This window comes from Lissotriton helveticus, chromosome 5_1 (assembly GCF_964261635.1).
Source record: "Lissotriton helveticus chromosome 5_1, aLisHel1.1, whole genome shotgun sequence".
Lineage (NCBI taxonomy): Eukaryota > Metazoa > Chordata > Amphibia > Caudata > Salamandridae > Lissotriton > Lissotriton helveticus.
The window spans coordinates 1342034104-1342050795 of record NC_136065.1 but is presented as its reverse complement, the minus strand read 5'-3'; the positions used below and the strand labels follow the sequence as shown (position 1 = coordinate 1342050795).

Genomic DNA, 16692 nt, shown 5'->3' with positions numbered 1-16692 from the left:
CGGTCACCCTGGGAGCACTGCCAGGAAATGCCCAGCTGGCGAAAACTGTATATCCCACTTATTGTAAAATCCAGTTGTTATAGCCTTTACTTTCACACCAGCAAGATTGTCATAATTCACTTTACAAAATGCTCACACTTTGCAGTAAACAAAAGAAAAGTGAACGCCAGCCTCCGTGTTAAAATAAGCAGCAATTTGTCAGCAGACTAGACTAACATTGGACCTCTGTCTTTGAACGCATAGCAAATGTGTCAAGATAAAAAGAAAATCTAAAGTCATTTTTTATGCTCGTTCACGGTTATTTTGAGAGTGCTGCAATACGACCCCACCCTGTGAAAGCAGAACTACCATTCCCCAAAACATCCTAAATGTAAACATTGTAAAAGTGTATATTTATATTTTTAATTCTTTAAATACCGTGCAGGCAGAGAATATTCTCGAGACCCACCTTATGAGCGGTGATCTGATAGAGCCACTGGTCTAACTCGCGACCTCTCGCTTGGTTAGAGAGCTGAAGCAAACGCAGAACCCGCAGAGCTTCAAGTGCTTCCATAACAGTGTAAGGAAATACAGCAGCTAAATCATTCTGCTGGTTTTGCCAGCTTGTCAAATAGTTCACACACACTTCCACCCTTATGAAATGTGTTCTACCTCTATAGAGCTGGACTTTGATCTTTGACTAAATTAAAGGCGCCAGTTCAAGGTCCTGGGTGGGGGAGATGACAGGAAAGTGATGATTGGGAAGGGAGAGCAGGGAAAAAAAAGAAGTGACAGCCAGGGCCACTGGGAGCCTTGTAGGATGTAAACAGTGGCTGGAAAGACATCAGAGAGGATGGGTGAGAGGGAGGGTGCAGTAATGTACTGAAAGCAAGCGAGTAGGACGGGAGCAGTAGAAGGCGGGAGAGCAGGAGTGAAGGGAGAAAAAGAGAATATAGAAGCAAAGCCAGTGTGGCATAAGGTAACCAAAACAACACACAGGGTAAAGGATGGTTAGCCCGCTTTGAGTGCTAAAAGTGAACTGATTTTAAACAATAAACACGAAAGGAAAAATGGTTCTCGGTCTTCGGCAATGGAAAGATGCAACTCATCCGTTCAAAACGCAGTGAAACCTAAATGCTCCTCTGGGCGGCATAATCACAAAAGTAGGAAAGGAAAACTCCCAGTCGGAACCAGGGAGCTGAAACAGACAAGAAAGCTATTAAATCATGAGCTTGGAGCAAACCTAAAGCTCTAACTTCAGTACATGGTAAAGTATTAGAAACAACAGGTCTACAACAGCCGCTAAGGAGACCTGTATGAAGGCGTAACAATGAGTTTTAATGTGAGCATACCAAACAGCCAATTTACTATTGTATATGTGTTTTTTGTGAGATGTTCTATTTTGAGCTCCTTTGCACCATTGATGGCCTAGCACCTCCTACATAAAATTACTTGCTTTTTGTGCTCCTAATTCTCAATGCTCCATGCATCATGGACATCTGCTGTAAACAGTTTACCCCTTTCGTCCATAACAAATACCCATTATGCGTCAGTAGTGCCAAGAGACCTACTCTTGACTGGACTTTGCTGCACTGTACAAAGCATGTCTGTTGTGTTATGTTCGGACACCATAAAGGGTGCAATCCATTTCATTCTAGGTAACCCCCTCTTCTTTCTGTCTCACAGGTTACTATGGTGATAGCTGTTCGGATGTCTGTGCCTTGAACCCCTGTGAACATCAGTCCGTTTGTGCCCGAAAGCCCAGCTCATCACACGGGTACACATGCGAATGTCCGCACAGTTACTTTGGACCATACTGCGAGAGCAAGTGAGTGAAAGTCAGCTGAATATTAGGGCAATTGTATAAGATAAGATAAGACCTCTTCCTCAAGTTCATTGCGGATAGGACGCATCTACTGGTTGGCCAAAAAATATCTATCTTCTCTCCAGGAAATGTTCCTGATCATGATAGTGGCAGAACCATCTTGAACGTGATACGTACAATAATGTGTCACAGTACAAAATCGCCACTTGTTGTTTTCCCAAACTTGCGTAATATTCTGCAAATAATGAATCCAACAACATTATAAAATCTGGTTGTTTGTATGAGAAATTAAAGTGCACACTTTATAATCCATAATAATGGAATATGTTTAATGAAGGGATATTGCATGCAGGCAAACATGTTGGGTGGAATGGTCAGATGAGGCAGAGGCAGCAGAAGAGGTGAGTAGTAATAGATGTTGAGCTCTGCTCCTGTAAAGATCCTGGTAACTTCAGACTGGCTCTCTGTGGTGCTGCTCGCTTTAGGATCAGAGTGCTTTGGCACAGTTGTTGGGTTTGCATCCAGAGCAAGAGTCCCTCGAGAGTTGTGAGCAGAGTTGGACAGCAGAGGGATGCTAAGGGCGGCTGCTTGATATGAGCAGAATTGGAAGTTAGTGCCTTTTGCTGTGTCTATGATGTAGGACACATTGCTGTACATGCTGAGGTCCTCTTGGTACCCAGTGCTGTGCTCCTGCTGTTGGGAGACACTGGCACTAGTGCTGTACCTGTGCAGTGGGGGCACGTTAGTGTTTGTGCTGTCTCTGTTCAGCAAAGATACAATGCTGACCGCTGCTGTAACTATGTGCTGAAGACACATTTCTTTAAGTGTTGTACCAGTGCAATGCCAACTCATTGGTGCCCAGTGATATATCTGTGCAGTGACACCTTTCTGCTCTATGTATTGTGCATGTGCATTGGAGACTCCACCTCTCGAGCTGTACCTCACCATGATGTCCAGTGACGTACCTGTGCAGTGAAGAGGAATGCGCTGTACAGAGCTGTAACTGCAGTGGGAACACATGCTGTGCAGGGATTTCCTGATGTTACCTAGTGCTGTGCTTGTGAAGTGTAGATACCCTGTTGTCGTGTGCCATACCTGTGCAGGGAGGAAAGACTGCTGCTTAATTATGTACTTATGCTATTGGCACACATTAGTATCCTGTGCTTTACAGTATGTATATGGTATTTCTATAGCATGAAGCTAGGCAAAGGGCAGTGGTGCGCTGTACATAGTCGAAGACAAGCAGCATAAACTCAACGAGTAACAGGAGAGGGAGCTGTGCTGAAGGTGGTAGACATTGCTTTCCATTGTTGTAACTGTGCAGTGAGTGCAGATTTCTAACCAGTTCTATGCCTGTACAACGTGATACTTTGAAATCCAGTGTTGTACCTGTGCAGTGGGAATTCTTTGTTACCCATTGTTGTAAATGTACAGTGCAGACACATTGTTATCTAGTACAGTTGGGTTGTCTTGTTGTCTAGTGCTGTAACTTGTTTGTGGGGACCTGTATTACAATCGCAGGCGATGCTGTAAGCTATTTACTCAGTTTTTATTGTTCACATTACAAGTAACTGGGTTAACATTATTGTCCTGAGTTTCCTCGCTGGGGGTTTTCTGAGCACCTCCAGTTCTCAAATGTAGGCACTGTTGTGCTATACCGTGCTCATACATACACACACTTGTCAAACCGGGTTTAAAAACTTCTAGTCTGTGAGTTTAAAGGGGTTTAAAAACTCATATCCAAACCATAATCCTCTTGTGGACTGCCTGTACCCTGAACCCTCTGCATCAGACGACTCCGGCCTGTGCAGACAGTAGAGTATACCCACAGCTTCCAGATTCTCCAGCTTCCTTATTTTCACGACTAGCCACCTTTCTTGAGTGAATGTGTTTTAACTCTTGCATTTTCTCTTGCAGGATTGACCAGCCTTGCCCACGTGGCTGGTGGGGACACCCAATGTGTGGTCCTTGTAACTGTGATGTTGGCAAAGGCTTTGACCCTGACTGTAACAAGACCAGTGGAGAGTGCCGCTGTAGGGTAAGCGCCTTGGTGTGGGACAGGCTGGGAAATTTGTGATACAACATTTGTGATTGATGTGGGGTGTAAGATGAGGTCTAGATAGCATAGATGTGGGAAATTGTGTTGAGGGGAGGAGAGGAGTGACGGGCACAGTGCTGGTGTATTCTGGGCTGGGAGGTGGTTGGTTAAGTGCATAGGTTGGCTAGTGTAGAAGTGAGGTATGGCTAGGTGGGACCAGTAGAAAGGTACGCAAGTTAGAAGCAGGGTATGACATTGATGGTCTTTAATGAAGGGCCGGGTGAAGTCAGGAGCAGTGTGTGACCTTGGGGGATAGCTGGCTGATGTGAATAACAGAATGAGTGAGGCAATGTGTTGGCTGACTAGGAAAGTGGAGTAGTAGGCAACGTGGAACTGTGCAGAAAGTGAACAGTGTGTGTAATGGATGGGGTGTTTTCTGGTCAAGGAAAAGGCACTGTTTATCAGTGTGACATGCAGTATAGAGTTGTGGGCAAGAAGAGAAAATGGCAAAATGTTGCAATCATCTCTAAAGAGGTGTGACAGCAAAGTATGACAACAAGATGGGCAGCAAAGAGCGGCTGGTTGAGGCGAGTAGCAGACAAAGTGTGACAGTTAATGCCAATACGCAAGTCACTAAAAGCACGGGGCTAACTGTACTGGAGGGAATATACCACAATACACCAAATATGTAGGGTTCTTCTAGTAGGCTTTGTTGGTGACACAACCTGGCATCAGTCCTTCTCTGTGGGCAAGGGCTTAAAAGAACGTGTCAGGATTGCAAGCGAGAGCCATGAACCCTGGAATTAGGAACTTGGAACGAGTCACAGGAAGATTTGAAATTGGCAATAACCATACAGATCGGGTTCCTTACATGGTAGTCAGGAAGTATTCGTCCTCACAATGGGAGCAATGCTGCACTTGTCCCGGGCCGGCGTGCAGCGTGAAATTGGACCTAGTATGGAGATGGTAACAGCATACTGGTGTGGATGCAATCCATGGAGAGGATAAATACTGACAGATGCTTTGGAGGTATGACTTGTAGGTCACTAAAGCCGAGATTTTGATGATATAGGGTACAAGTGACTTTTGCATGCCAGTTGAGAAGTTATCCGACTTTGGGAAATGCAAGTGAGGATTGGGGTCAGTCAGAAAAAAGCCACAGCATCTCCCTGATATTTCCATTTGGGTTGAGGAGCTACGTTTTGCCGTAACGTCTCTCTCTTTTTTTAGGAAAATCATTACCAGCCTTTGGGGACTGATCGTTGCCTTCTGTGTGATTGTTATCCCACGGGGTCGCTATCCCGCACATGTGACACGGAGAACGGACAGTGCCAGTGTAAGCCAGGTGTCATCGGTCGGCAGTGTGACCGCTGTGACAACCCCTTTGCTGAGGTCACCTCCAATGGCTGCGAAGGTCTGGATTACCTTGCTCAGTAGCCTTAATGTTTGTGTAAAGATCAGTTACCCTGTAGCAATGGTTTGTCAGTAGGACATCTTCTGTCGTAGATTGATATGATTATGTAATAACACACAGCATCAGGTGAACCTTTCAAAACACTTTCAAGCTACTAATTTATTAGCTAATTCACATCATATAAACTGAGAATTCAATGCTTTCTGACTGAATCAAATGTAAAGTGGCTGCTTTGCAGATCTCACAACAAGAAATAGTGCCATATGTTTAAGTAATTTTACCTACTACAATGATAAAGTAGAAAGGAAGCAAAACAGGTGAAACGAACAATAAAGCTATGTAAGAATGTGCAATAGCAAACTCCAGTTGCAAAACAGTACATTGATCGAAATCTTAATGTTAAAGAAACATGTTTTTAAACACTGTAAGTGGTTGAAACGATAAAGAGTAGTTCGTCACTGAGACTATTCTTTTAATTAGATTTGTATTTACTAGATGGCTGTGCAATACACATTTAAATAATACAGAGCAGAATCTATGCAAAATGTTTTCCTCCGTCCTCTGGAACTGCTATTGTCTGCTCCACCTCCCTTAAGTGCAATAGTAAGCAATTGAGGATAAAACCCCACTCTTCTGTATCAGCCATTTCTTTATATTGCTTTTTTTTTTTTACTTTACGAGTTCGGAAGCATTGTTCCAGGCTGCATCATTTGTAAAGCTGTGCCCTGCTACTGATATTCTACTGAGTCTGAAGCAATGTTGGTCCTCTCAAGAGCTGGACTAGATTGAGGGGGTTTTGAAGTTTGCTTCTCTAATGTAGCGGAGGAAGCCAGGGAGATGAATAGGGGTCCCGAAAAAGGCATAATTTTTAAAATATCAAGTTTTTTTTATTTTGACAAAAAAAATTCGAATCCATAATATCAATTATCAGTGTATCATTTAGGTAAATTTTTCTAGGTCAGTGTAAGTTTTCTCTTTTTAACTTTGTACTGGCGTATCTTTCCATTATAAATACTTTGTCACTTCATCTTTGCAAGTGTACACGTTGTGTATTCCCCTTATCTGATCCCAGCTTGAATCTCTTAAAAAGTTTCATCCTTTCTTTCATTCTCCTGCTTCCAGTGAACTATGACAGCTGTCCACGCGCAATAGAAGCTGAGATCTGGTGGCCAAGGACCCGCTTCGGACTGCCTGCTGCTGTGCCATGCCCAAAAGGATCTTTTGGTAAATATTGTTTCATGAGCTCCTGCTGATATCTGACATGGAATGCAAGGTGATGAGTAGCGCTGAAGCTCAGTGTATATGCTTCAGAAATTATTACGCCGTAAAAAATAAGAAACTGGAGTTCATGGATACCTTTTTAGAAAGAATAGCAATGCGTGTAGTTCAATGGCATAATCCGTACATCCTAGAGTTTCATATTAGTTGCGAGTAGTGCATTTATGTTTGTTTTCTCATTATGTTCTCATACGTTTTAGTTATACTTTCCTCATCAGAAATTCAAATATCAGAAAATGAAACAGCTAGGGCAGAATATGCTACTTGCATCTGACATGGAATAACTTGTGATCCCTGTAACCCAGGGCATTTAGTTTAGAGGGTGGCCTGAGTGCCCAGATTGTAGTTCATGGTTCTAGAGGATGACGTATAGCTCTTACGGTGAGAAGGAATAATATAGACCAGGGCTCGAGGGATGAATGAGTGCAAAACCCACATGATGTTGTTTGATTTAAGAAGTACAGAGCCAGAGCATCTGGAGGGGAGAGTAGATTTTAAATCTAGTATGAATGTATTTGATGCTGAGTAAATCAAGGATCCAGCTGATAAAAAGTAATTCTGCACACAGAGTGTAGACCCTATTGAGAAAAAGTGGCTACCAGGGCAAACACTGTCATGAAACCTAATGCACTTCAAGAGCAATCTCGGGGCAAAGCTGCACAACCTGATTGACTCTATATTTAGAGAAGCCCTCTGCACTACAAGGGATCTCTTAAATTAAGGTGTTTTTAAATAGGATCCCGCCGATCCTCATGTTCTGCATCCATATCTGGGTATGTATATGTACAGCATAATTGAAAAGGGACAGTCCAGAAATACTATTGCTTGCCAATGAAACTCATAGAAAGCTTTCAGCGTAGAGCTAGGAAGAGTTCCTTTAAAATGTACTCTCATGGGCACGGTCATGATACAAGGCCATACTGTTCCTGCTAGTTCGTTTGCATCCAAACTGCCTTAGGAACGTGTTCCACCAACTTCATGACATACAAGATTGAGGAAGTGGTGAATTATTTAAATGGAATGGAAAGAGAATGCAAATCCTGACCAAGCAGGTCGAGCATAGCCCAAGGCACCAGTGAAAGAGAACAGGCCCTGGGCACAGTGGATAGGCAGTAGACACTAGACCCCACAGGTAGCGTCGAGCATGGTCCCAATAGGATCAGGGTAGATTGCGCAAGCAGACACTGAATCCACAGATGAAAGGCCACTCCTGCTGATTGCTCCTCTTTGTTTTCTTTTTAGGTACAGCAATCCGTCATTGTGATGAGCACAAGGGCTGGCTCCCTCCCAGCCTCTTCAACTGCAGCTCTGTGGCCTTCTCCCAGCTCAAGAATTTGGTTAGTAGTCTCTCCTTTTGTGACACACTGCTTAGCTTATCCACACCAAATAACAGGTGGCATTGCTAGTGATGAGCCTTTCGTGTTCTCTGAGGATGCTTAACCTGTGAATACTTGTCACCGTCATCAATTTTGAGTCTCACAGCTCAGGTCTCACAGAACTCTGTAGCAAAGGCAATATTATATGCCTGTGTGTTATTTGACTAAGAAGAAAATAATTCGCAGACTGTCTGTACTGCATACACTTGCCAGGTGTATTTATTTTCTAATGTCATTAGACCTGATTATATGGATACATGACTGACTTCGATTTCTAGGTACTGTTGGCACTCAGACTTACTTTTCATACAGCACTAGCAACATGGAGCATAATAGATGCATTCAAAAGGAAAAAAATGCGTTATCAATATGTTCTGTATTCTGAGCAACTAATGATCTCGAATAATTGTTAAAACACGATTAAAAGAGCCCTGTTTTTAATGATGTCTGGAATTTTAACAGATGGCTACGTCAGGTGTATGTTTGAGGGCATAGAATGACTGTATAGCTGCTTGAGAGCCCCCATTGTTTTGCTTAACAAGTTCAGTCTCAAAAGTGAGAGCTCTCAGAAGAAAGGTTTTTGGTATTCACTTTCCGAAAGAATCTTTGCTAAAGTTTTTAAGATATCTGGACCCTTGCCAGGTCTTGCAGTCTGCCAGTCAAACGACTTGAATCAAGGTCTCAAGTAGTGCCCAAAGTCTGATCCATGGGCTGAAGCACAGCATTCTCTCAGATGGAGGCATGTTGACAACACTAGCATGAATCCTCATAACAGAACAGTTTGGGCAAGATATAAATAAAAAACAAAGGTACCACCATGCCACTTTCAGGTATGGCATTTCCAGAAAGAATCGTATTTGGCCTAGTAATTACACCCGAGTAACTGATACTGCTATTCAAACATGCACTAGAAAACTTTGATCTCCTAATATTGGCTAAAACATTGCTTCATGAAGCTTCTCAACATGTCATGGATTTTCAAGCGCTGCCTGATTACTCCATTTTTCATCTGGACACAATGGGTAAAACTGTTGGGGGAGTTGGAAATGATCCAGTCTAACAGTTTGCCCTGCTGAGTTTTGGTTGCTGAATTCCTGCTTTTCAGTATCTTACGTTTGAATTTAAGACCATTGTAGGAAAGCAGCCCCTTTTCATATGGTCAACCCCAGTTTGTGCCTGGTAACTGATGTGATTTGGCTTGGAAGTGCCTTGTGTTCCTACTAACCAGGTCCCCAGTGCCAGAGCTCTTTCCCAAAACTGTACAATTATTTCCACCAATGGACAAAACCTTTAGCACCCTGTGTAAGTCTTAATAAATGTTACCCCTGGTGCCTAAGGCCTGAGGTACTAAAGAGGGTCCCTAAGGGTAGCAACACAAATTGTGCCGCCCAAAGGACTCCTCATGAAACACATGCAAGTCTGCCATTGCAGGCTGCATGTCTCGGTTTAGACAAAAGTCAAAACATGACATGTCACACATCCAGTGTGCCTTGTTCTCTAACACTGCAAGTAATATTTGTAAGTCACCCCTACCTGACTGCCCTAAGTCAGGGTGCTGAATATTACATGCAAGGGCATACCTGCTTAAGCAGATATGCCTCTGTGCAGGTCAGTCTTATTACTGCCTGTCAAGTAACCAGAGTAGCCATTTTAAAACATATGCTGGACACTGGTGAAAATAAATGAGTTCCCCAGCTATATGATGGCTTCACTGAAGATTCAGATGTTTGGTATCAAATATCTCGTATTGATAAACTCACACTTATTCCAGTGATGGATTTTTATCAATACAAGCACCAAGAGGGCACCTTAGAGGTGTCCACTGAAAACCTAGCAACCTCTGGTGTACTTTCTGACTGGTTTCTGCCAGCCTGTCACCCGAGACACTCTTCTGGACTCCTAGGGTGAGCATTTTGCTCTCAGGAGACCCAAAACAAAAGCCTGCCCGGTAACAGGGAGTAACACCCCTCCCACAGAATGACCTGCTGATTAGCCTCCGTAGGCCGGCAAGTTTCAAAGGGCAGCCACCATTGGAATGTGCATCTGGCTCCCCTCACAGGAGAGAAAGTCCACCCCCCTTTGTCCAGAGCCCCATTGGCACCTGGATAGGTTAGAAAATTAGCTAGTTAGGTAGGTGTGCCTCCCCCAGGCGAGTATCACCCTTAAGGTGGGCTGACCTGAGGCAGACATTTATTTTCAGAAGTAGCCATCTTTGTGATGACATCCTTAGGAATTCTGTCGACCTGAAGAAAGAAGACGGACAAGAAGAGTTGCACAGCAAGAACAGAAGACCCAGCAACTGACCCGAACCCCACAGCCCATGTCACAGTGGGCCAATGGTGTCAGCGTGGTCCCCAATGTACTGAGTCTACTGTGGAGTGACTCCTCATGACTTCCCTGTCATCGCCTGCACTAGTGTCCACTTTTCCAACTGAAAAATATTCCCATTTAAAAACGAACTTACCTAAACAATTTTCTTTTGATACCTAAACATATATAAAGATACTTGCTATTTTTTAGGTTAAGCCTTGAGGCAGCGTGCATGCGCTGCTCGCTTGCTCTGCGAGGTATGCTGTATTGGAGTATGCAGTGGAAGCCCCGCCCACTCTCCATCCATATTTGTCATTGGCTTGTGTCATTGTCCTTCGTAAGTGCTGGCTTTTGATTCGTAAATAGGCTTATTATTCCCTCCGTGGTACCGCTTTGTCTGCATTTGTTACCTCCAATAACGACTTGACCTTTTACTTGGCATGTTACACGGTCTGCGTTATAAGTGGGTGAGCACTATTTTGTTTATTGACTAATGCTTTACTTGCAGACTGATTGCGACCAGAGACATTATGGACAGCGCAACAAGGCTCCAACAGCATGAGAGTTGCATCCTTTTATTAAGTGGCCCATGCCTAGGGTGCTATTGGTTTTACACTTATCCTCGAAGCCACTGCTCTAGGAAACAATCAGTGTCGAGGACTGCAAATCTAATTGTGCAATGTTAGCACAGTGCTTAACATGGTGTAGGTCTGGTTCAGAGTGGTGCTAATTTTACCAGAGAGGGGAGCTAAGGATAGTGTGATGAAGTGATTTGCCCACGACCACACAGTTTCAGAAGCTAGCATCAGAACTAATTTCTAGTTATAGAGTGGTTGTCTTTATAACCCCATTAACAGCGGCCTGGTTAATTGCAATGGGTGTGGTAACTCTTGTTACTTAGCCATTTATGTGGCCGCTCATAATGAGGGCCGAAGACTAAATCTGCTTTTCAGTCAGCAGAGTATATAAATCAGGGGCAAGTAGCTCCACGTTGTGTTGTTTCAGCCATCCTGCATGTATAGCCAATAGTATCTTGCATTCTGGGAAATGTAGTTTTCTTTGAACATTTTTTATACCATTTCAGGTTACACCAGCTGGAAACCCAATTGAATCAGATACAAAAATGTTGTCCTCTTTCCGCTGATTTTCTATTCATGAATCGTAATTGTCATGAGATTAAAAATGAAAGAAGTCAAATGTTTACAAACTGTGCTACTTCGGAAAAGGCCTAGGTTGATCTATATTTCATGTGTTTTTCGAGGCTGCGACTGCCTGGGGTTTTGCATACACGACCCTCGGCCAGCAGATGATGCTGTTTTGCATTGAACTGACTGTTTTGTCGGAATCAGAGGTGCACCAGCATGACCAGCTATGAAAAGGAGAGAGACGGGATATTCTGTAATTATTAGGCATGAAGGGTGTAGGGCTGTGAGGAAACTCCGCAAAATCCTCTTTTTCTGTTCTCGCATAACTGTATGAAACGAAAGAGCATCATTCATTAAAGCATCTTCAATACGAAAAATACATGAGCATTTTCAACTCTGTTTTATGAACCGAACCTCTGTGCCCATCGGTCTTTATATACCTTGATATAGCCTGAGGGTGACGTTGTTGCACTGTACATCACTTTGCGGCATGTATATATGTATGTGGTTTGTTTATAGCTCAAACCTAGCCAAAAAGCAGAGAAAAGCCGTACAGGGTCTGAGAAAAAGGTAGTCAATGAGTGAGTGGAGGCGAAGCTAGCTTTCGTGAGACAAGAGAAACTATTTACTATGTTGTGATGTATTGAAGTGCTCAATGTGTGCATATTAGGACGGTGATATGCAAAGTAGATGCATGTGATGGCAGAAAATGAAGATGACGTGTAGAGAGATTGATAGACAAATTGTTTGTGAAACCACAGATGCCTAGATACCATAAAAATATGATTTTGGAAGAAAGTTAGAGATAAGGAACCCACCACCTTCGCACAAGGCACTGTGGGGGCCCTCAGGATCTGAATCACAGGTTTGGTTGTGCATATGGCATATGAAGGGCAATAGTGTGACATTAGGCTAGTTTAATCAGTTGTATTTTCTAGCACTGTAGTATGCGGCTAAACATATTGTATCTCACCTTGGATGTGCAAAGCGCGAGCCTGGCTAAAGGTTAAACCATTAACTGACTGGAGTTCACACAACGTTTTTTAAGAGTTTTTGGAAGCATGTGAACAACTTTGGCTGGATATTGTTCCTCCTGTAGTGTGTCACGTGACGTACGCATCCCGTCTTCCCGTTGACGGTCGCAGTGTCAAGGGCTCAACAAGCATTTGCAATGCAGTAGGTCTTGCAATTGTGAGATTTTGAGCTATTGGCATTGTAAATGACAATACCTTTTATTTATGTTTTAAAAAAACAGCATATAAATAAAAGGGATTGTCATTTACAATACCAATAGGTGAAAGTGTCTAAAATGTGAGACCTATTGCCTTGCAAATGCTTGTTATAAGTTAGTTTGGATCTCCTTTTTGAGCCGTGTGTCTCATTTATTGACTAATGTGTGTATTTTCAGATGTCTTTCACTCCTCTGTGTTAAGCATACTGCTGATTGGCCACAATACCTCCTAACAGAGCACTTTGGGATTGCCGTAGCAAGCCCCTGTCCACTAATAAGGGAACCCCGGGACTCTTTACACTGTATATCAGATTTCTGACATTTCACATAAAGAGCCAGCTTTCTACAGCCATTGCCACTACTTTGATCAGATAAAACATATAATCTACCAACTGCCAGGTGCAAACGGTTCTGTAGACCGTTTTGCGTATTAACTCACATCAACTAACATCAGGCACATCTTTATTTGGGTCTTCAACCTCCATTTAGGTAAACCCTCATGATAGCTCATTTTCGTTCTTGGGATCCTTTCTGCATGAAAATGGCCTGACTCTACATTGTTACACAAATTCACATCAAAGGCTTTGCACTTGATCTGATTATTCCCAATGAGGACCTCTGTTAAGGATCTTATTAAAATTCATTGGTCTGATCATTATCAAATCTCCTTCATCGTTACTACAAACACCACTATCAGACACACCAAGAATCCAAAAAAGTGGCTCCCTAATTTTAGGAATGTCAGCAACAATGATCTTGTCTCTAGTCTTATAACTAATCTCCCCTGGATCCCTGAGGATCAGGACATGAATGTTGGCAGTAACCTGTTTAATGATGCCATGACTTGCATTTTTACAGAAAACCAATTCAGAAAAAGGCCACTTTCTGTTGTATACTCAATTGTGTCAGGATGCACTCCCTCTCTTAACCTGTCTTTATTTAACATTCTCCCTCAGCTTAACTCAATATATGGCAAAACCTCTATTTAAATAACACATTAGCATTCTTCATACAATGTATCTATACATAATATGATTATTTCACATTTATGTTCAACTTGTAAGTTTTCCCGTTCTGATCCCTATGTAGCTAATTCTCAGGTTCATGATTGAACAGAGACCTGATATTAATCCCATTATTCTTAGGGATCGAAACGTCGTTGACCATTAAGGCGGACTTACTTTGTTATATTTAATTTGTGACATGCGAGCTGCACCTTTGTGGAAAAAAACCTGTGATATATATCCTTGTAAATTACAAGTATCACATTTGTTTAAGCTCCAAGCGCAGTTTTCTCACTTCACTGCGCTGTTATGCTCATTATTTGATGTCATTTATTTTTTCTCACTTGATTAATGATTAAATCTGCAGTAATATTATGTTACTTACATCGCGTTCATCATTCTAATAGGGACCACTCTTACTTGAAATTAATTATATAAGTACACATCGCCTTAAATTCAGTGCCAGTAATATTGAACTCTTCCTCGTACCATCTCTCAACCCGATGTCACTCCCTTTCAGAAATGGCTTGCCTTAACCCAAATCTTACACTGCGCTCTGTCTATTATTGACAACACCAGATGTAATGGTTTCACCCTTGACTCTGGACTCAGCCTTCAGCAACATATCAACACCATAGGCAGCAGCAACATTTATCAACTTAGACTGATTCATGAAATCTAACCTATCTTGCGAGAGCTGGACCTTAAAGGTGGTGAATGATGTCACATCACCCCTCAAATGTATTCTTTAGTCTGGCTCATGATTTGGCAGATCAATCTATAATCTGATATGTAGAGGGCAAAAACTTTTAAGCTCTGATCTCTCTCACTACTTGACTAGCAAATTGAATACTTCTGGGGATTCTTGTGTGCGACGAAGCCGAGACATTCTCATGCCTGAAACCCTAGTCTGTATAAAAATGCACCTCACATTAGTTATCTGGGTGTGCTTCCAGAGTCTGAATTACTATTTAGGCTTTCATCTAATCATTAAAAAGAGCAAACTTTTTGAGAGCAGGGCATAGAGCAATAACATGTCATTGTGGGGATTATGTTCCTCTGGAGACGATGTTTGATGAATGGACGTGTCTCAAGGAGGCAACCTGATCCAAAGCTGGATGAATCCCTCAATAATGTTATTTTGTACATAAAGGTATAACATCAAGATACAGATGGGTGGTTCTCACATATGCAGCAAAGATAGCAATTTTGTGGAATCCTGATTGCAATGAGTTACAGAACAGGATACCAAAGGTCGTCCGCCTGATCAGTCTATTGGAATGAACATTACCAACATGTAAATAGTGGAGGAAAATGTGTGAAGGAAATACCTTAAACTAATGCTCAGCTATCAGAGGGCTCCAACAAAGATTTATTTTGTGGTTCATGTATACTTGAAGAGAAAGCACCACTATCCGAGTAGGAAAACACTTGTGTACTGAATTGTCTGGGATGAGCAGCCACTGCCATTGCTTTAACCGTTTCCTGGCAGGTTGAAGAGGAGTCCTTCTCTGCCAAGAGCATTATGGGAAATTGCAAAAATGTGTTTGTGGAGACTGATCTGGCATTGCGAATTGTCGTGATACAGAGGATGAGAGGCAAGGAGGAAGCATGTGGATATATAAGTAGAGCACACACATCACAGTTTAACACTTTGCCCCAGTTTGCATAGCGTTTTGTCTTTTTCACATTGGACATACAGAATAATATTGGTATCATGTTATATTTCATGCAACAGGTGGAGAAATTGAACCGGAATGATACTCGGTTGGACACAGGGAGGTCTCAGCAGACTGCCCTACTTCTGCGAAATGCTACAAAGCACATTGCAAGCTTCTTCGGCAGTGATGTGAAAGTGGCCTATCAACTGACCTCGCGGATCCTGGAGCATGAGAGCTTGGAACAGGGTTTTGGACTGGCTGCAACACAGGATATTCAATTCACTGAGGTAATTCGAGGCCCTTGGGGTGAGGGCATCATTACTGTGGTAAGCTGGCCAGAGTTAATTCTCCGTGTCTGCTTTCACCACTGTGCTCCCTTGAAGGATAACATCAGGCTGCCTCAATGACAATTTTATCACTGTATTTTAAAAGGGTAACTTTTAGATGCTTCTGTTTCCCTACTGTGCTTCCTAGTGGCTTAGTATAGAAATAGGGGCAGGACTCTTGGTTCAAGGGAGATGGAGTTGCAGGGTCTTTAGAGATGCGCCTTTTTAATGGCATCCCTTTAGGTGACTTCTCTGGGCCCTAGTGAACCCAGTGTACTTATGACCATAGCTGCTGATTCCCCGGTGAAGAGTAGCTCAGGAGAAGGCTGCTCGGTAAGTAATAGACTGCAGGTGAAACTTTTCCTCATCCTGTATTACCCAGGGCATAATGATCCTTTCTTTTACGTGCTCAATAAACCCTTAAAGAAAATAAGCAATCAAATTGAGGTCTGCTCATGCGATCATTGTGTTGTGGACACTGTTACATCAGGGTTGGTATTGTTCCGACATTAAAGATAGAAGCATTCCTCCTCCTTGCAGCTTCAATGGGAGCAGTTGTGGGGAGGTTGCAGGAGATCTGGTGGTTTGTCCTCAGTTTTGTGATGAGGTATGCCATGGCATGGGAGATGCTCTTTAGTGGTTCAGAGTAAAGTTAATAACAGCTCTGATGTCTGGCCTTCGAGTTTCGTGCGATGCGTGGTGATAATAAAAAGCAACGTTGTGTGTCTGTTGCACTTAGTGTTTCCTAGGTAATGCATATTTTAACTCAAGCATTAGATGGTGAATTGTAGTGCAAATCAATTCGGAGGGACAATACTAGGCCTGGACTTGCTTGATGTTTTTGGCAACGAGAATCAATTGCATCTTGGTCATGTCATGGACAGGGTTTCTTTTTTGCCACAGAACCTGATTCAGGTAGGCAGTGCAATTCTGGACCCGAGCAACAAACGGCACTGGGATCTGATCCAGCAGACGGACGGGGGCACTGTGCAGCTCTTGAAGCACTATGAGCTGTATGCCAGCACCCTAGCGCAGAACATGAGGAAGACCTACCTTTCGCCCTTCACCATCATCACCCCTAACATAGGTAAGCAGGTGTCAGTCT

The 16692-nt window shown here is 42.8% G+C and overlaps 1 protein-coding gene across 2 annotated transcripts in view; it reads left to right on the top strand.

Annotated features, from left to right (window-relative positions):
- CELSR2 (cadherin EGF LAG seven-pass G-type receptor 2) overlaps positions 1 to 16692 on the top strand; it is a 325195-nt gene that overhangs the window by 245783 nt on the left and 62720 nt on the right. For both annotated transcript variants that reach the window (XM_078644214.1, XM_078644213.1), the window contains exons 13-19: positions 1666 to 1807; positions 3722 to 3842; positions 5073 to 5256; positions 6379 to 6480; positions 7777 to 7871; positions 15339 to 15548; positions 16491 to 16674. In XM_078644214.1, the coding sequence (XP_078500340.1) occupies positions 1666 to 1807; positions 3722 to 3842; positions 5073 to 5256; positions 6379 to 6480; positions 7777 to 7871; positions 15339 to 15548; positions 16491 to 16674 (1038 nt within the window). The remainder of the gene's footprint in view (positions 1 to 1665; positions 1808 to 3721; positions 3843 to 5072; positions 5257 to 6378; positions 6481 to 7776; positions 7872 to 15338; positions 15549 to 16490; positions 16675 to 16692) is intronic.